Genomic DNA, 21,289 nt, shown 5'->3' on the forward strand with positions numbered 1-21,289 from the left:
CCGTAAAAATTCTTTCCGAAGAAACTTTACCGATACTAGTCCTGTCTTAAATAAAAGTGGTTTATTCTTTCTGAATAAAACTTTGCGATACACTTAATTGCCACAGTCACGCTATAACAAATGCTATAATTCTCAACAAACGTCTCACGTGCTCAACAATACGTCTCTCTCTGTCTGCAGTTCAATTACACATTGTTGCCGTCAATTCTTGGCGGCTTATATACAAGACTACCGCAAATCTAGTAGCCTCTTGAGGTTTCATGAACATTCTAGAAGCGCATGATGTGTTACTAGCGTCACGTGACCTCCGCTGTCATAACAATACAAATGCAAGATAAGGCATTGTGGAACCTGTTCAGGAGACCAACTATTCCAAGCAGTTATCTTCCTCAAATGTTTCAGGAAACAGTCCAAATGTTCCTTTGCTGCACCCTTAAATGTCAGAGGTGAGATGTATTTAGCTTATTACTGCCCTTTGGATTCTCATCTTCCCATTTGGTGCCCACTGTTTTATCTGTCTGTGAAACAGCTCCTGTTGGAGAACATCATTCATGAATCACACTTCCAGTCTCTTCTCAACATTCTCAGGTGGTTTCAACCAGAGCTGGAGTTGGGTTACCTGGCTGCCAAAGGTATCGAGGTCCTATGAGTATCCTCACTCAGTCTGTAATTTGCTAATTGCCATACTGCCACCGAAACAACCATCAGTCATCCCTACTTCCTTTGCACTGAGGTCAGTTCTCAAAAAAAAGACTGTGAACAGCCATTCTAAGTGCACCATATATTGGTGGCTCTCATTCCTAAGTTGTTAGCTGCAACGAGATAGATGTAATGTATCTTTGAAGCATCAGCAAAAGTTCTTTGTCCAAGAAAACATTTAATCTAGACCCCAAAACTCTAACAAAGAACCATCTACATTCTTTGACTCACTCTTCTTCTTGGTCTAAGTTGTTCAAGTTATGGAAGTGCCATTTTCATTACAGTGAATTTTTTTAAACTTAAAGGGCTACACAAATATCAACAGAAAGCATAAAACTGTGCAGTAACTACTTTGGTGAATAACAGGAAATTCAACAAGATATTTATTACAAAGTTCTAATTTCTCTGAAACTGACTGAATTTGTAAGATTGATATAAGAAGACTATACACAGTTTAAGACACAATAAACAATTTTTATTATTTAGAATACAAACAGTATATACTTTCTTTAAATGCTGGACAGTCTTTTTTTTACTGATTGGAAAACTGTTTCCTTTTTAAACTGTATTGGTCAAGATTATATCCCTAAGGTTACATAGATAACTGTATTGTCAGATTAACACAGAGCAGTTGGCACTGCCCATGTGGTATATAAGCACACCATTCATTTTCTGCCTTCTTATTCTAATAGCATGTTTTTTGGAATTTGTCAGCTTTTCTAATGCATGCAGTTTTCACATGACACATGATCAAGAAATTAATTAAGTTGCTTTTATCTAAAGCAAGTACAAACACCATGTTATAAATAAAGACTGTTCATTTGGTTTTACATTGTGTATGGTCCCTCTGTTTCCTTTTCACAAACTCATTTACTTAAGGAACTCAGAACTACTGTGTAATAAATATCCTTATCAAATCTCCATTTCTTCTATGGACGTATCTTATGTGAGGGAAATGTCTTTGACTTGAAAATATCACAGCTTTAACATTATTAGCTAGCTATTTCTCATAACCCCTTTTGGATTTCTTAGTTAATTTTTAATCAGATCTCTAAGTCAATTTGTCGATTTGAACCTCTTAAACTTAAGGCATTTATTTTTTATGTCTTTAATTCAATTATGTTTAATCTTCTGTTATTCTTTTCATCTTTATAGGAAAATGCCTATCTTGAATTAAAAGTAACTTATTTTATAAAACTTTCAAAGTAATCTACCTCACATCATTCTTTAACTCACTATCTCAATTACTAATGATAAATCTTGCTTTGTGGCCTTAAAATTGGAATTTTGAAAAATAAGAATTAAATTTTCTCTTCTTTCTTTTTTTCTCAACGTTTAAGCAAAACATCAACACTAATTGTGCAGTGATTGTATTTCCCAAAAATGTTAATTTTCTTTATCTCTTGCTACTAAATTATCATTAGTGATTAACAATAATTCTGAATTTGCATCTCCTCTTTTTTGACCATTTGATATAGAAAACCAGCCGGGATCATTTCAAGAAATTATTCTCCCTCTTTACTATAAAGTCCCATTGAGTGTATCTAAACGTCTTTCATAGTTATTGCATCAGTATCCTTATTAGTAACGTGATAAGAAGGCGTATGATATGTTTCCTACCTGCTTTATTTGATCTAGTTTTATTTTTTTGTTCTCATTATTAGATAATGTCTATTCTGCCTGAGAGTATATTGTAGTACCATATAACATCTGGGTTGAAAGATTAATAACTGTAATAACCTTTGCTGGTCAAATCAGCACTATCTGTATGTCAACAGAAGTTTATCCCAAGAGAATGAAAGCTGTGGATTTAATCGAGATCTGGCAGATGTGACTGTTTTGTGTGTGTGCAAGTATGCACACAGTATTTTCTTTTTGTTTGTTTTGTAATAAAGATTGTGTTCGTTTTGTTAAACTTGTTCTATCATTATTTCACACACACACACACACACTAAAAGACTCAATCACATTGTCAAACACAGATTACTCTCCTCATTTCCTGATTCAATCTGCTGTTATTTGTGGATCTAACTATCTGTAGGGAAATCAGTTAACTTGAAAATATCACAGCAAACAACCCTGACTTATTGTATAATCTCTAATTGACACAAACTGTCTGACCTGTACTGGCTTGTAATATTTGCCACTTAAAAACTTTCTACCATTTAAATACCCGATTGTAACCCATATATATTCAATCCCTTCACTACCATTTTTCATATTTCCATTCCCAATAGGATGCAATTCCTCACTAATAAAAAAAGTTACACCACCCCATTTACAATGTCTATCACTGTTAAATAATTTATATCCTGGAATTACAAAAAAATTCCTGTACTAAATGTTTCACAAATCTAACAAGGTTTGCTAATTCCCATTATATCACAGTCTTCCAATTACACTTGAGACCTGAATTGATCCATTTAGCTCATGATACTCCTAATATAAGAATAATGGTAACTAAGCATATCTCTAAGTGTGACAGACTTATTTTTATTAATTTTGTATGCCCTAAAACTCCTCATGTCCTTAGTTATCCTATTAATTTGTTTATTTCCAAGCTCCTTCAACAGTATGCAAGTTAAGTTTAAACTATTTTTAATGATTATAAAACAGTTTTACTGTTTATATTGATTTTTAAATGCAATATATTTAAATTTGACCTTTTAATGTCATCTAAATTTAATATTTTTGTGTTGTTATATCAAGTTGATACAAAATGTTACTAAAAAAATGAATTAAATGAGAAATTAGGAACAACTATAAATGTAATGAAATCAAGTCGTAACATTCCCTAAGACTGGTACACATAAATGAAGAATGTTTTATATGTCAGTCAGCTATAAAGTTCATGTTCAAAGTCAGGAGTAGTTGATATCCAGAAGTTTTAAAAATTCCTTAATTTCAACCTTAAAAGCAAATTAGTTAAGCAATATCTGTTTTTTGCAATCTTCATTTGAAACTATCTGTCTCCTGCAATGTACACCCTAAAGTATTATGTAAAAACTGAAATATTTACCTGTACACAAAAACAGTTCCGATTTTTTTTTGTTCTGTAAAGTGGTAGTTTCAAAATTGAACTTTTTTTTTCTACCAGTTTTTTTTCTTTCAGAAAGTACTGTTGCATATGTTATAACTGATTTATAGTTGATACATGTTTTGGCTACTTTCATATATTCTGTACAATCACTGGCAAAGAAAATGTTAAGTAGAGGTTAAAAAATTATCTTTATAAGTTATATTTTAATCATAGATTCATACTTAGTAATTTATTGCTCAGTGTAAAATGGTATTAAATACCATTTTTGATTAGCTTTATAATATATAGTTTTTAAATAAAATATTTCCCCAGATTTAGAAGGAAATAATTGAAGTTTAATGATGCATATATAAGAAAACAAGACTTATGCTTTTAGGCAGTGATAGAAGATTTAAAGAGGTTTTGTAGATTGTGGAAAGTGTTTGGGTGAATTTCAATAATACTGAAAATTTAAGAATTAACTGCTAAATTATTCATAACAGTTTTGATGAGAAAGGTGAATTACTTAAAATGTTTTGGTTACCATTGTATTTTTTAATGCAAATAAAATATAAAAGTTTGATTCATTATTTCACGAGTAAACTTTTAGCAAAAAATTATATGCATTTATATTTTGAAGAAACTTTGGTAACCTTGTATTAAAACATTGTAATTCTATCATTAGAAGGTTGTATCTTATTTTGGGCATGGATGATGTTTTGGTGACTAAATCAGATTAGACAATGATATTTTTAGCTTTTCTCAATTTTCTTCTGAAGCTTTACTGTATATCTTTATTTTGCACCATTTGCTAATGAAGAAATAAGAATAACCTGCCTAATAAAGGGTAGTATTGTACCCTTCCCACAACAAATTTAATATCCCACTAACAGTCATTGCACCTATTTTTTCTATCCTACAGTATGAATTGAAGCTGTAGTCTGTTAATTATGATAATTTTAATTGTTAACTGTTGCAGGTCACTTGCAAGAACATGTTAGTATCATTTATAGTAGTTTAACAAAAATATATTCAGTAACCAGTAACATTTCTGTTCACTTTTAGTTTGAATTATATTTGATGGTTAACTGGAATCAGTTCTTTTCTTTCTGAGTTTACCAACATAGAGCAGTCCTAATGAATGATATCAATATCATATTAGGTTCTAATTATTGCTATTTGTAAATCTCAATGGCTTAAGTTTGTTCTGATTATTGGCCTTCATCTTTAGGTTAGTATTTAATAAGTTCGAAGATGTGATGGTGGAAAATGAAGATTAAGAATGAAGAAACAAAACTGTAGCTTACAAGAAAGAATTATGTGTATTTTATAACTTTGAAATATATATATATATATATATATATATATATTGTATTATCAGATAAGAAATAAAAATAGCAATGATATGCTACTACAAAATGCATATTTATGCATTCAAATAAAGCAAAATAGCCTCCCAAAAGAAAAGTGTATTAGCGTTACAGACTGTTTTATCGAAAATAAAAGCTATCTGATGTATACATATTTCAACATCAGATTCACTAGTGGCCAAATTTGTGAAGTTATTTATAACTACAGTTTTATTTTTATTGAATTCTTTTTTACCAACAATTCAACATTTTTATTAAATGACTGTAATCTTATATGGCATGCTTATACAGGCTTAGTAATAAGGGTAATAAGATGACTAGCGAGTCCATAAGCTTGATTCATCAGTAAACATTCAAAGGTTAGCTAGTTTTTATTAGTAATATGATATTTTGATGGTTGATTGTGCTGTAGCTACTTGTTTGTTTTCAATTATAGATCAGTAGAAGTGATACTTACTGAACAGGAAGATAATTCTCAGAAAGGAACAAATGGCACTTGTTTTGAGGTATATTAGTATCTAATACTGTATGTCTTATTATAACAGAAGAACTATTATGGAAGTTTATAATTATAATGACATCCTAATGCAGGGTTTGCCATATTTTTGTTTATCACATCCTTCTTTTTAACAGTCTTAATGCTTTGCACCCCGATCTTATGTAACAATAAGAATAGCTATCACCGGGATGGGCATACCTGCTTGGATGAACACAGTTGTTCCATTAGTGGAGTGGTATCTGTGAAGCACAAAAACAATTTACTTTAAAGTGACAGTTATTTTCAGTATTTGTCATCAGTGGCTACCATTCTTGAAGTAGACAAATAAGATACAAGACACATTGTTGTCCTGTATGCTCTTATCCAGGCCCCATTTAAACCATTGGCCACCTGCTCTTTATACCACCTTTTCCATCATTCATTCTTCTCCTTTATTGTGACCAGTCTTTCCTCCCTAAGACTTCTGCAGCCTGGGAAGGAGACTGTTCCTTCTCTAATATCTCCTTTCCTTTATGATTGCACTGATTAGGACTGAATATTGTGTCCAGCTCTAGCTATCCATTGTTATTTAGCCTACACCACACTATTTTGTGGCTTTTGTCTTTGCTTTTTTCTTCCCTGAGACTCTTCTTTCAGGGACCTACCCCAGTGTACCCTTACAGGTTGGGTTTGTCAACTACTTCAATTGGTCTACTCCTCCTTGGGGGTTGACACTCACAGACTGTTCCATATTTCTTCACATCAGATCCACCACCTCATCCATTCTCTCACCTCTCAATTTTGTTTGATGACATCCTTCTGGCAGACATGTGGACTACATCTTACATCTTCGTCACTCACTATCTGCACCATCTGTCCATCTCACCCCTGGAGGGTTACCACCTACTTCAGTTTGCTATCATCCAGTCTACCCACTGTCCTTAGCCAGGTGAGTACATTCTCCCCCATTTTTCTTTTTCACAGCCTTGCTTCATGGGTCCTGCCAGGTAGCTAGTGGTGCCTCCCAGGGTACACTTATTTCTCACATTCTGCATTGAGCCAGGATAATGGAAATTACTCATACCATCTGCCCTGGCTCCATATGTGCCCACTGTTGAGATGGGGTGTTTTGCAAGACCACTGGAGGTATCCTCATGGAATATTCTGATCTCTGTCTACCATCCGATACAAACCATACCCATTCCATGGATTATCATACAAAAAGCCAGCACCAAGGGTGCTCTGCCTGCTTCTCTGGCTCGCACTAGCTGGCTTTTCAAAATAGGTTTATATGGTCACTTGTTGCACTGTCTCCAGTAAGAGACCTTTCCGGCAGTAGACTAATGTGGATCTGGGCATTTTCTCTGATTCTCCCCACAGCAAATTCCTCCACCCTTTTTCAAGTGGAGCAAGGGAGACCCTTACCACTTACCAGTTTCTAGCCACTGGGGTGGTGGACCATGTATTGTAAAAATGGAATAACAGAATGATATATTTAATAGTATTATAAGATATTTATGCATCTCAATGCATTTAGTTATGGCAAGATAAATATCACTTTTTTAGGATGATAGCACTGATTTTCTTTAAGAGTGACAAGATATGTCCACTGAATAATGGGAGATTTGTTAAGATATATATATTGCAAAATAATTTTATATTCTCTGACAAACTGAGTTTGTTAATAATATAGAGACTGAATGAAAATGTACAATCATAAAAAACAATTTATTTAAGCAAACACAGTAAAACATGCGCTTGCCACAATGGACAGTTGCCTTTACTGGAGAATTAAGTTTGATGTTGTTCTAGGATATTCAAAGGAGTTTTTAAGCAAGAATAACTCTGTTGAGATTGTGTTCCAGACTGAATAAATCTACTAACTCAACTTGTTAACATCAGACTTATGTTAAGCGGTTAGCATTACGTGACTGGTCATTTACAATGAAACAAAAGAGAGGTCATGACCTCAAGCATATGGTGTGCTTATGTACCACATTTCTGCTGTTCCCCCCTTTATTTCAGGCTTGTCTTCAAGTGGATATTAATGTTAACTTGAAATCCAATAAACTTTAAAAGTGTGTGTTAGTCAAAGAGCTGCATAACTTTTTCTTGTCCATATAAAACACATACAACATACTTTTAACAAAGAAACTTAGTAGTTACATTCAAATACCCCTTTAACAATGGTTGACTACAAATGAAGCATTTTAAGAATAAATACAGGGACCTTTACATAATTATGAAAAACAACACCTTTAGCACAGATCAGTAATTATTTGTACCATAATACCCTTCAACACAGATATTGTAGCAGCTCAGATATGTGGAAAACATTAGCTAAAATATGTCTGCTAATGTGTTTCACAACAATAAAAATTACATCATAACCATCTAACATAACAACAAGAAGTAGTTACATCATCATAAAAAAATTTGACATCACTGCATCCCTTAATAAAATTGGCCCTTCAAAATGAAACATATAAATCAAAAGCAATAAGTTAAAAAACACATATCCTTTAATGTAGAAATATGACAACAATTCCTCCTTATTGGCCATCTTATCCCAGACATGAATAAGAAGTTACTGTCACTGCATTGGGTCCAGATTGTTTACACAATACTCAACAATTATCTCAAATCTGTTGACAGGAGTGTATTTTTTTTGGAAGCAATGTTATGGATGCAACCATAGTGTTACTGCTGGTCTTAGTCACTTTCACTTCACTTAGAGTTTCAATGATTGTTCCTGTGGAAAGCTGGATAACTGATTGCCCATAACAACAAAACAGTACCAGAACTTCATCTCTCCTTAAACAGATAACTGTCCAAGCTAATGCTTCTTGCTTTTTGGATAGAAAATACTCGTTTCATTTGAAGGTTCTATAACCACATTACATACTACTGGTGCACTCAACTTCATCTGCAGTAAAACATGGAACACAACTTGTGTAAATGGAGGTACTGTTATGTGCTCTCTCGCATGCACTTATGCAGCCTATAGTTTCCAGGTTCAATCAGGCCAGCATTGGATAACTCAATAGTATGTCAATGCTAGAACCAGGATCATTGATAACTATCTTAAGTGTGTGAGCAATGCTATCTATAAATATTAAGATACTTATGTCTATTCACTTGATCATCATTTACCATAATGAAATTAGTATCCATTGGCCAAAGTGATGGTTTTACTTAAAGGAATTGATATATTGCAAGATCTGCCAGTGTTCTGGCTACTCTTGTGTCTTCCAGAAATTCACTCTGCCATCCTGGTACCTTTATTGGTATGTATCAAGCTCCATCCAGCTCTGAGAGAGATAGGCTACCCACCAAATACTGTGACAGGTACATACCAAAATCCATTCAGTCTTTAGAGAAATGGGCTGACCACCAAACCTTTCAGTGCAAGCAATCATTTGCACTCTCTGAAATCATTAGCTGAGTTCATTATTTCCCAGTGTTTGTTGACTCTTCTGCACCTGTTGAACCACCAGTTAAAACTGAGAGTCTTGTCTACCTTGGTACTTGATAAAATACTTGAATTTCACCTGAAAGTGATCCAACACTTCACAGGTGAGAGCATCATTGGCAGGATGTGGGTGGTTGGGTAGAATGGTCTGATGAGGTATAGCTATTGCAGCTGCTGCTGCTACAAGCTTCTTCCTCTCTTGCAAACAATTTGAAGTTACTATTTTGTACCCCAATGTTACTGAAGTTTCCATAGTAAAGGTTAGAGTATCTTTCACACACATATTTAGTGAAATAGTTAGGAAGTAATGAATATAAAAATGTATATGCAAAGACATCAGAAAGTTGGTAGTCAATTTTTAACAAAAAACGATGAATATCTTTAGGATGGTAGTTTGTGCATCTGAAAATGAAAGCTTTTTAATGCAGGTTACACATTCCAATCTGGAAATTCTTGTAATTGGAGTGGGGTGTTTACCAGAAATACGTACCTCAACCAAAATGATGCTTGTGACATCATATGTGTGTATTCACATGCACCCATGAAAACGCAATAACCAAAACTGCTGTTTGACAAGCTGCCTGGTTACAAATATTTGATGCAAATCATGCATGTGCATATTTGAACCATAATTGTACTTCCATCTGTCATTATTATACTTATAGGACCACGGTATAGGGAAGAACAGACTTATTTTTAAGGATTCATTAAAACATTAGCATAAATCTACAGTAATAAATAAAACATTCACAATTAGGTAAAACCATTAAATAGTAAGTTAATTTAAAAATTGTAAAAAGATTTAACTGTCGTTTTTTTATAAATACTGAAATACATAAATCTCAGGTAAAAGACATCTAACAGGTACATCATGTTGCAGTTATTTTAGTTTTTATATGAATTTCAATCATTCTTGTTCATTTCCATTTTTAGCACACAAAAAACTTGAAATAAATAATTTTTTGACAGAATAGTTGTTTTAACCCATATGCAAACATGACCAAAAGATATGACGTGATCTATTATGCAAATAGTGTATGCATGTGATACGTCACTCATGTTCATGAATACTGTATACATGGCATTTAAAGAAGCTTAAAATTAGTAAACAATTTTCCTCTCTTGTAAAGTTGTATCACAGCAGGAACAAACAAATGCATTAAAATGCTAAAAAAAGAAAAAGGTTTTCTAAATATGTACAATTTTTAAAAATGTTAAGCTATAGAATTAAAGTTGCATATTAAATTATTTGAAATGGTAACATAGAGGAAGATTTAATATTGTAAATCTTGAGCTCATGAGACTCAAAATATAGGTCTATTCAGTCCTTTAATTCCAATAGAGTACATTACCTACTCTCACATAAATAGCTATTCTTGTTCAGTGATTCTTTCTATATGCAAAATATTTTTTCCACATGCCTTGAGTTCCCACATATCTTAAAATCAACTTGTTCAAATGCATCTCACATGTAAATCATCATGCGACAATCCTCTACCAGTAAGAATGCGACACACACTCCTGACACATGTGACTCTCTCTATTTGATTCTATTGAACTATCACTTCTCGTTTGGTAGCACTCATGTCCAGACGTTTTGTAATGCTCTTCAATTGTGTTTTTTTGTTCTTCAACTTCGTGATTTTTTTTTATTATTATTAGTATTCCGATGTGGATTTTTTCTTTGTTTTTCAGTAGTTAACAACTTTTCAGATAATTTATTTTCCCAGTTTTTAATTTTTTCTTCCTTATCAAATGATTATGTTTGATTTTCATTGTTACACAATGAATTCTGAAGTTCAGGTTACCACTTCAGAGATAATACCTTCTATTAGCACACTCACACAGGCTACAGGTGGAGGTGACTCGTTTTTGGACTTTTCAGCTATCATCTACCATGAGATTGATCATTATATGAGTCATCTTGCTTCTGATTTTGCCCCTATTCCTCCTGAACGTGCTGAACCTGTTCAGATCAACGAGGATTTTGACAGCCTTTTTCCTCCATCAGATTTTGCTGTGTCTTCCTGTGCCCCTACTGCAGAATCACCTAGGCCTAATACAGCTTTTTGAGACATGATTTCTCAAGTATGATGTATTTTATCCATTTCCCCAATTTCCTATGATCCCTGTCCTTCTTTGTTACATGATACCTCCTCCTCTCAGTATTCGTTTTTCTCCCCTTCTCCAAATATTAGGGTTCATTCTGAGCATTTTGTTTCTGAGAGAGTTGATGGTGCCAGCATGCCTCGCCCACCATGGGCTTTGGATCAATTTGTCGTGGCCTACCATCAGGCTGAATGTCTGTTTCTTGATTCTCAATAGTTAGAATTGATTTTACCTACATGTCCTGGTATCTCATCAGTTGATGCACTATCTTTGTTTTTTTTCATCATGGGAGAGTTTATCAATTTTGCACTCTGCCCTTTGGGCTTGCTTCAGTCCCGCATGTCTTATGTCGGATGGTCAAGGCTTCTGCCTGACATTTGCATGCTCAGGGGTTGCACTTCCATAATTGCATGGACAACTGGCTTCTCTTAGCTCATTCGAAACAGGAATCTGCCCATCACACTCATCTGCTGCTCCTGGAAGCAGCTCATGTGGGTTGGTTAATAAAATTGAAGAAGTCATTCCTTATACGTACCCAATATTTTGTCCATTTGGGTGTCTCTTTCAACAATCATCTCAATCTGGCCGAACCTTCTCCTCTTTGGCTTCGTTCGATGGAGCTTTCAGTTCTCCATGCCTTTACAGCTCGCAAGATTCTATTGCTTTTATAAATGAGGTCTTCTATGGAAGTCCTTTCAGCAGGAAGCTTCAAGTTGGTGGTCTCCAGCCAAAATATCTTACCATATCTACATCCTGGAGTTTCTGGCTGCACATCCTGCTTTGGATCATTTTATTCATCTTGCCAGGAATCATCTGGTCATGACCAATTCTGACAATCCTACAGTGGTGGCTTATATCAATTACCAAGGTAGCACCTGTTCTTGTTCCCTTTGTGGTCGATTCTTGGATCTCCTTTTTTTGGGCCCACATGCTCATTGTTCATATCCTTGCATGCCATGTTCCGAGTGCATTCAATCTTGTTGCAGATTGTCTTTCCCATCCCAACAAAGTTTATCTAACAGAGTGGTCTCTCATTGCTTATGTTTTCCAGAGGCTATGCCTTCAGTGGGGTCCTCCTTACGTGGTTGCATTTGCCACATGCCTAAATACCAAGTTACCTCTGTTTTGGTCTCCAGTTCTTTATCCTCTTTCTCTGGCTGTCAATGCATTCAATGAAGATTTGACCAACAAATACCTGTATGTTTATCCTCCCATCCATCTTCTTCACAGGGTGATTTCAACCATCCATGCCACTCCGTGTCTAGTCTTTGTAATTGCTCCTTAACAGCTGGCACAACTGTGGTTTCCGTGGCTGTTCCATCCCAATCTGTCCCTCTGTTACCTTTTCCTCTTACACCATCCCTTCTACATCAACCTTGGTCACCGACGTTTCATCCAGCCTTTCATATCCTCTGTCTTCACACCTGTTTTTTATCCAGTCCCTTGTGAGGAAATACATTTTGTCTTGGCGGGTAACTTCTTTTTTAGCTTGTTTGAAATGCCCTTCCTCTAGAGAGATTTTTCAACATAAATGGAATATTCACCGCCGTTGGCCTTTGGGTCAAGGGTTTTTCCCTGCTCGACCCACTGTTCCTCATATTCCAAATTTCCTCATCCGGCTGTTTGATCAGGAGTCATTTGTCTCCTCAATAACAGGTTATTGGGTTGCCTTATCCCACAATTTTAATTTTCCAGATATCGTAAAGTTTTTACCTCTTCTACCCTTTCTCTATTGTTGCATTCCTTTCAGATTAGTCATCTACCTCAGCATGCAGTCCTTCCAGATTGGGATATGAATGTGGTTCTTCACTATCTCACTTTTCCTCTGTTTGAATCTCTGTTCTCGTGCTTGATTTTTCATTTATCCCTTAAGACTTCCTTCCTTCTCCTATTAGCCTGTGGACATTTCAGTTGGATTTATTTGCCATCGACATTTCATGTACTCTATATCATTCCACATATATTCTCCTTTATCCAGATTGATCTTTCCTTCCCAAAACTTCAGCACCTTGGGAGGAGTATTTCCTCCTTCTTACCGACTTCTCTTCCTTCCATTTCCCACATTTATCGTCAATTGGTTTAGGATAGGCTACTATTCCCATTCGTGCTCTTCATTGTTATTTTATCCCTACAGCTTTCTTCTGTGGTGCCCGTTCCCACCTATTCATTCCTTGGCATAGATCCTCTGTTCGTGACCTTTTTCTTTCCACCCTGACCAGTTGGATTTGGCTTTTGATTCGATTGGCTTATTCTTTTTTATCTTCTTCTTCCCGTAATTTTTTCCAGTTGTCTTGTCATCAGATCAGGCACCTTACCTTTCCCTGCCATCTCATCTCCTTCATCTCTTGGAGGAAATTCTTCAATTGGGCATGTGGACTACCTCACATACATTCGTATCTCACTATCTGCATCAGATTGCTGTGCTTTCATCCATGGGTAATCGTCTTCCGCCTGTAGCCATTCTTCAGACTTCGGTGAGACTGTAACTGCATAAGTTATCTTTTATGTATATATCTATTCTTTTTCTCTTTTTCTTTTACTGTCTGGATCCCGCTCTGTGGCGAGCGGTGCCTGACCAGGTATGCTTCTCATTGTTAAATCTGCACTGTCAGGCCATGTTGACTACTTATTTCTAATTTCCATGGCCATAAAATGCTCACTGTTGTGATGGGGTGTTTCACAAGATTGCGATATATTTGCTTCATTAATATGCCCGTTCTAGACTGTACTCACCCATGGACTTCATGGGTAAAGCAGAAGAGGATAGCTGCCCATCCCTCCCATGTCTTATTGAATAAATCAGGTATAGTCTGCTTTTCAAAATAGGGTTTTTGTGGTCACCTGTTGCATTGTCTGTGGTGTTGATGTTCCTCTGGACTCTCCACAGTATTTTCTTCCAGTGCAGTATGGGAGTCCTTACCACTTTCCAGTTCCAAGCCACTGGGGTGGTGGACCATGGAAGCATCCTACTGAATGTGATATTGATATATGATACAAATAATGATAAAATCATTCAGATGGGAGTAGGGCTGTGGTGTTCTGCTAGTGTAGCTGATGAGATGCCCTCCAATATCTGTATGGGTTTATCTGAGGGGATGTTGTAGCTTTTGAGTCAGCAGTCAAAATTGCAGTTCACCCCTTTGATTGGGATCTCTCATCCTACCCCCACATGGATGTTGTTTTCCAGTGGCGGAGTTTTGGATTCAGAGCTGAACCAATCAACATAAGTCCTCACACATGTATTATAGGTGTCTCTGTTTCCTCTCTCAATTTTACTCTTGTTCCTTCCCCCTGTGTTTTGGGTCATGGTGGTCACACTTTCAGATTAATAAGCTTTTTCCTTTTATGTTATTCCTCGATTTTCTTATACCTAGTATGTTATTGCACTGGGGGCAGTACCTGTTGGATGGGTTTTGAGCGGGATAGTTTACATTACAAAGACATCTTTACTATACCGATTGTCTAGATGTTGGGTTCCCAGATTGGTCAAACAATTTCTCACATTGCTATGATTTGTCCTGTTCAAATGAAGAGGGTATGATCTTCTTTCCTACCCCACATGGATGTCGGTTCCTGGCAGCCTGGGTTTTGGATGCAGTTAACTTGCCATGTACAGTCCATTGCACCCTAACCACTCTACACCTAGGGCACATCCTTTTACTTTCACCCACATTTAAAAACTTGTTGCAGTGAACAGATGGTTCTGTGCTTCATTTGCTGCAAGTCTTGAGATGCCACAAGTAAAAAGTTATTAAAAACTTAATATTTAGTTGCTAATAATTCATTAACCTCTGTAAATGTGGGCTTTTTATGTTTTTAAACATAATATTTTAACTTTTAAAAATTGTTCAAGGATATTAAAAGATTTATGTTTCATCTTTTTTTTTTAATTCTCTAGACTGCATTCTTAACCATATCTCCCAATGTAAAAGTATTATACATCGATAAAGGTGAAACTTTTATTTTGACAGTACAGTTGGCACGCCTCAGCTGGGGGCCAAGTCAGGTCATGGTGAGTACTTATAAAAAAAAAAATAGCTAATTAAAATTTATGTGAATTTGAAATTGGTGATTTAGTTATAGACTGGTTTGTGGAATCTTCAGACATTTGGTATAATGGAATTTAAAGTCTCTTGGCCCTTTTTCATTTTTCATAAAAACTTATTTTAAATGGCAAATTTTAAAGACAAATTTGTATAGCTAACATAATTAGAACAATAAGCCACAAATAAAGAAATTATACACATACTTACATAATTGGCAGACATCTTGTATCTACAAATTTGACATATATACATTGTTGAAGTTTGTTTTCATAAGATTATCCATTGTCATACATACAAGTAACATTTACAGGTATTCACACTGTAAACATAAAATAAATGCAGAAAAATTTATTAAGTGGTATTTTTTCTAAGTTTAAATTTTCTACAGCAGACTGACTTTTTCTATTACTTAGTGCTGCAGCTCAGAGCTTCAAACATCAGCTTGTATTTCCTCACCCACTGAAAGTAGTCATGTGTAAATGTTTTTTTTTTCTATAACCTTCAGTGACTTAAACACAATCTTCCTAATTAAAAAAACACTTTAAAATTCATTAAAAGAATCCATTTGTAATAATAAATTATCAGATCTAATGTTTACCAACATTGTTATCAACTTCTGATAGGATTGCTTTAAGAAGTGCTAAGAAAAGTTTGATTTCAATACACTTGAAAACAGTTATGTATAATGTTAGAATGGTTCACTAACCATCATGACAATGTGTGGCTTAGTGAACACTGATGAAAGTTTAAAACATATACTATCATTACATAAGAAAAACTAAGGTAGTGATAGTAACCTGGAGAGACAGGCTGGGGAACTTTAGATTATCTAATAACAAAGAGCTTTAATTATCATAGAACAACAACATCTAAGGTTATGCATGTATATATATATATATATATATGATGGCAGTTAATTCTATATATTGATTAAATCATTAAACGTGCTTTTAGTTTTACATTTATGTATTCCTTCTTTTTATTGCATAAAAATTTTTATATTTATGTTTGGTGATTTTTTTTAATTAAATGCTCATACGTTTATTGCAAATATATATCTTTTTCTTCTGTTTTTCATCATTGATATCAGGTAGTTAACTGTAGAGGATAAACAATAAGATATTAAGTATGATTGAAATATCTTATTGTTTTTATGTTTGAACCTTATTTTACAGGCAAGAACATCTGAACCAAATATTGTCTTCATCAAAGCAAAATATGTGAGCAAAGAAGTTCTTAGTACCAGAGTTAACAGGGATTCATGGGTAACTTTATTGCTTTATTTTTATCTCATGAATCATTTTCAAATTTTTCACCATTATGTGTTAATACATTATTACCAAAAAACAAGCACAATATTTAGTCATCCATGGTTCACTAAGATTGCAGATCAGTTACAACTCAATTGTCAGAAGTAATGTAACCATAAAACCAAAAGTGACTGTTAAGCATTATTTTTAGTAAAAAAGTTATTATATTTCTACTAACTTTGTTTTTCCGATAATATACCTTATCTCGTCTCACATTAGATTTTCCTGATTTTGTGCTGCCCTCTATAAGCCCAATTTGTTTTGCTCCCACCTAACTCACATGTTTTTACATGCTGTTTCTATGTTTTAGCATGCAAATGAACATATGACAATTCTTCTCCAATAGGAGTGCAACACACCCTACTAGTAATGGTTGGAGATGGCTTGAATGGGTAATGAAGAAAAACTTTAATATAAGTTTAACATAACAGCAAATGTACAACGTTTCGACAAGGTTTTGTCATCATCGGGTGCAAGTACAGGGTGGGGGTATGAGAAGCGATACCAATAACATTTGGGGAAAGAAAGCTCATGTAAGAAACAAAACATGGGTAATGAGATTTTCATGGGATGATAGTTTCTTAGCAAATATAAACCTTTGCTTTGGGATGGGTAGAAAAATTCTAAGAACATTGTTTTATAGCCTTTCCTGATAACATTTTGGAAAGTAAGGTTCTATGTCACTGATAAATATTTGTCAGTTATTAAGGCAAAAGTGGTGACAGCTGCAATTGGAAAAATAATGCATCAAAAAATATGCTATTGAATATAAATGAAGTTAAAAGTGACTGAATATATAAAATGGAATTTTCTGATCAACAATAAAAATAGAAAAATTCAGATGAAAAGAAATTTTTTTTCCCAAAAAATTGCTTTGCAACAAAATATTAGAAATTTCACAGTATAAAAAATGATAAAAAAATCAGATTATATGAATTTTTAAAGCTAGGTACTATTTAGTAAGTTTGTTGTAAGTTTCATCCAATTTGGTTAAGTATTTCTATTGGGAGAATGAAATGAAAAGTTTTAAGGATATCAATGATATTCTTCTCCCAGAAAGGGTTAAAGTCAAGTGTTCAAGAGTATTGAACATCCCTTTCATTCTTTTTTCCACTTCTTCGGGACTGGAGACCTATTCTTTGCTGAAGATCTGTTGTGCCCTCATCCTATGGGTCCCTGTTCTTTGCCCCAGCCAGGGACTCTGCATTAAAGATTTTAGACCCTACACATCATCAGGGACTTTGGCTGTGCACAGGGGTTTTTCTCTCTTCTAATTCAGAGTTCTATGATGCACTTCCACTTTATTTTGTACATTTGCTACTTTGCTTTTCACCGTAAAGTCCTTATGATTGCCATAACATCCCATGAACATGTATTTTCATGCCTCGATAGATTATGTATTTACAAATAGATGGTCTGCTGTTCGTCCTTTTGTCTTTCATGTCCAGGCAAAGTTGACTGAGTCAGGTGATATTTGATACTGTTGCTGAATCCGATTATCAGCTCATCCAGTAATAGGTTGTATCCATTCCCCACTGTGATTTTTTTTGCCTAGACACATGAAGAAGTCAGTTACTCCTGACTGGAAGTATCACCATGTTTTTAATGAACACATATCAAACCATCATTCCATTCCTATTTTAAGGATAGGTTAAAATCAGTTGACTGTGTGGATTTACCATGAGTTGCTGCAGCTTTATCATTTCTCACAGGATTCCCTCTACAGATTTCGTGATCTCAGCCGAGTCATATGCAATTTTACTTGCCCTGGGTTATATGGAAATTGAGCAGTACACTAGTTGTACCATCTATACCAACTTACTTAGCTCTTTGAAACTTTGAAATTTCTTAATATCAGTTCCTATCCAGTTCTCTTGAATATTCAAAAATGACTGCCCCCTTTTTCACTATCCTGATTCAAGTTTTTTCTGGATTCCTAGTGATGTCAGTATCTGGGGAAATGAGATCACTGACAGATCGACCTTCATTGGTAACATCTCAGCTTTGCCTATTCCATAACTGGATTTCAAGCCTGTCATCAAAGCAATGTTTCATGCACCTTGGCAAACAATTTGGGGTGAGAAACAACACAAGTGTTTCCAGGTAAAACCTACTATTGGAGATTGGCCATCTAGTTTGTTCAGTAATAGGAGGCAGAAAGTTGTCCTCACGTGGCTCTACATTGGATATAGTTTTATTGCTTACCATTTTCTCCTCCAGTGGAGAGAACTGTCAGTGTGTGAGGATTGTGACAGTGAACTCATATTTGCTCAGTTTCATGCTTTTCCTATAACTATCAGAAGTTCACCATTTTGGACATACTTTAACTTGTGTTGTCCCATTAATATTGGGCATTATTATTGGAAATGATGACATTGTACAACTCGTTCTGATATGTTTTTAGTTTTTGAAGGATCAGAGCTTTTTTAAAATTCTATTTAAACTTTTCGACCATAAACAGAATCTTGCCATATATACATTATATTTTTATCTTCTACACTTATACCTTTTACTTTATTTTAAGTAGTAATTAATCAACAAAATTGTTTGGTGCAGATACTCCATATGGATTTTTGCCATAAAATCTCTAACCAAACAGTCACCCCGTCATAATAGCATGTGTCCTCAGCCTCTTCAGGTGGAGCAAAACTGAGATCCAACCTAAATTATAATGTTATAATTTGGTGTCTTTTGACCTAACCAGATTTGCCTGCCTGTTCATCTGTCTGTAAAGTTTTTTGGAAAATGTATGTCTAGTCTCTTTTAAAACTTATTAGTAGCTACAACTGAATCTCCTAAATTTGCAAAGGTAACTTACCTATTGTTTTGATTTAACTTACAAATACCACACTTGTACATTTGAAATTCAGAAATGAAAAGAGAAAATTATATGAAAAATAAAGCTAAGTAAAGTTCAGATTATCATTGTATGTATTACAGTTCTTCATTTAAAATGTACAGAAAACTTCAGAAGCTTAGTTTATTTCTGTAATGATACACACATCTGTGATTGTTAACATTACTGATATACAAGATATGTGTATGTGTATGTAAAATGTGGGGTTTGTTGAAGGTTACCTGAACAGAAATTTTAATATATTTACAATTAATTACAGCATATATTATAAACAAATAACTGGTATCATATGTACATAAAATATTAAGGAAACTGTTAATCGAAGATCATTTTTCTAAAGAAATTAACTTGAGAACAGTAATAACTATTTTCAAGCATTGATGCACACTAGGATGTTTTATTTTGTAGTATCATGAAAATTATTAGTTCAAGAATGTTGGTTGATAAAATATGTTTTTGAAAAAAGAAAAAAAATCTTTGTGTAAACATAAAAAATTATAATTTGGGCATCAGTGAATAAATGCTTTTTGATGGAACAATGGAATGCACACACATTTGAAAAAGCAGCTCAGATAAGTTCTGGTACACAGTACTAGTGAGTACTAACAGAATTTCACCCCTACTTTATTACCTGACTATACATGGCTTTTCACTGTAGTTTCTTTTCTTTTTTTAAGACATATCTTTAATCATTATAAAGGTTATGTTGTGTTAAATATTTATCTTCTTTAATATCTTTTATATCTTGAGTAATGTTTTATAGTTAAGAATGAAACCAGAACACTTGAACAAGAACCTCTAAATGTTCAAATTAATGAGAACTTGTCATTCTGACCAATTCAACACAAAAGTACAGATATGTTTGTAATCAGAAAGCTTCAATTAGCCATATTTGCTTACTCTTGGTGATTATAAAGAAAACATCATATTTAAAATATTTATATCTTAGAAATTTATTCAGGGAAGCTTATTCATAAAATTTTAAAGGGACAAAAAGGAGCTTATTAGTCCATCAAGGATGTCCCTTCCAGTTCCCAACTATAACCACCCCCTTACTACTCATGTATTCATCCAATCTTTTCTTGAACTCAGTTAAATTTTCTGCCTCCACCATCCTTGAAGGTAGCGCATTCCAAAAGCCAACCACCCTATTTGAAAAGTAACACTGCCTAAATTGTAGATGACTCCTATGCTGCCAAAATTTGAATTTATGCCCACTTGTCCTATTGTTTTCACTGCTAAACACAAAAAAGTTTGATGGATATATATAATCAATACCCTTAATAATTTTAAACACCTTAATCAAATCCCCTCTGACCTTTCTCCTCTCCAGAGAAAGCAGGTTTAGAGATTTTAGTCTCTCCTTATACGACAGTCCCATCATACCAGGTATCAAGCTAGTGGCTCTTCTCTGAACCTTCTCCAACAATTCAATGTCTTTCTTGAGGAAGAGAGCCCAAAACAATAATATCCCTTTTCTTGTATTCAATATTTCTATAGATGCTTTACAAAATCCTATTAGCCCTATTGCTAGCTACAGTACGCTGTGTAGATGACTTAAGTGATTTTTTTATCACAACACCAAGATCATTTTCTTCAACCACAGTATTTAATGTATTCCCATTTAAATTGTAACAATAATTGGAATTGTGAAAACCTACATGCATCACATTACATTTTGGATATTTAAACATCATCTGCCACGTATTGGCCCAATACATTATATGATCTAAATCTCCCTGTAAGTCTGCAGCATCTTTGATACAGTTAACAACCCCCAAAATCTTAATGTCATTTGCAAACTTCAATATTTTTTAGACATGGTACAGTATGTTTTAAAACCCATATTATATGTAAAAAGTAAATAGTTTTTCTTGCAAGGTAACATTGATTTTGTTTCTCTCCTCCCTCTGTCTTTCATAGTATTGT

General features: G+C 34.4%; 1 protein-coding gene and 1 long non-coding RNA gene across 6 annotated transcripts in view; one reads left to right on the plus strand and one right to left on the minus strand.

Moving 5' to 3' along the window:
* The window catches only part of LOC111087037 (cation channel sperm-associated protein subunit epsilon-like), a 55,264-nt gene that overhangs the window by 10,302 nt on the left and 23,673 nt on the right, over window positions 1–21,289 (plus strand). For 3 of the 5 annotated variants that reach the window (XM_022392224.1, XM_022392212.1, XM_022392219.1), the window contains exons 2-4: window positions 5,525–5,594; window positions 15,046–15,159; window positions 16,369–16,458. In XM_022392224.1, the coding sequence (XP_022247932.1) occupies window positions 5,525–5,594; window positions 15,046–15,159; window positions 16,369–16,458 (274 nt within the window). The remainder of the gene's footprint in view (window positions 1–5,524; window positions 5,595–15,045; window positions 15,160–16,368; window positions 16,459–21,289) is intronic. The other 2 variants (XM_022392230.1, XM_022392238.1) reach the window with 2 other exon arrangements.
* On the minus strand, window positions 6,530–14,820 carry LOC111087040. The gene is made up of 3 exons (XR_002611764.1): window positions 14,702–14,820; window positions 11,920–11,922; window positions 6,530–6,539 (listed from the first exon to the last, which is right to left on the minus strand). It is a non-coding gene; the product is annotated as an uncharacterized LOC111087040 (long non-coding RNA).

Source organism: Limulus polyphemus, unplaced genomic scaffold (assembly GCF_000517525.1).
Source record: "Limulus polyphemus unplaced genomic scaffold, Limulus_polyphemus-2.1.2 Scaffold58, whole genome shotgun sequence".
Taxonomy (NCBI): domain Eukaryota; kingdom Metazoa; phylum Arthropoda; class Merostomata; order Xiphosura; family Limulidae; genus Limulus; species Limulus polyphemus.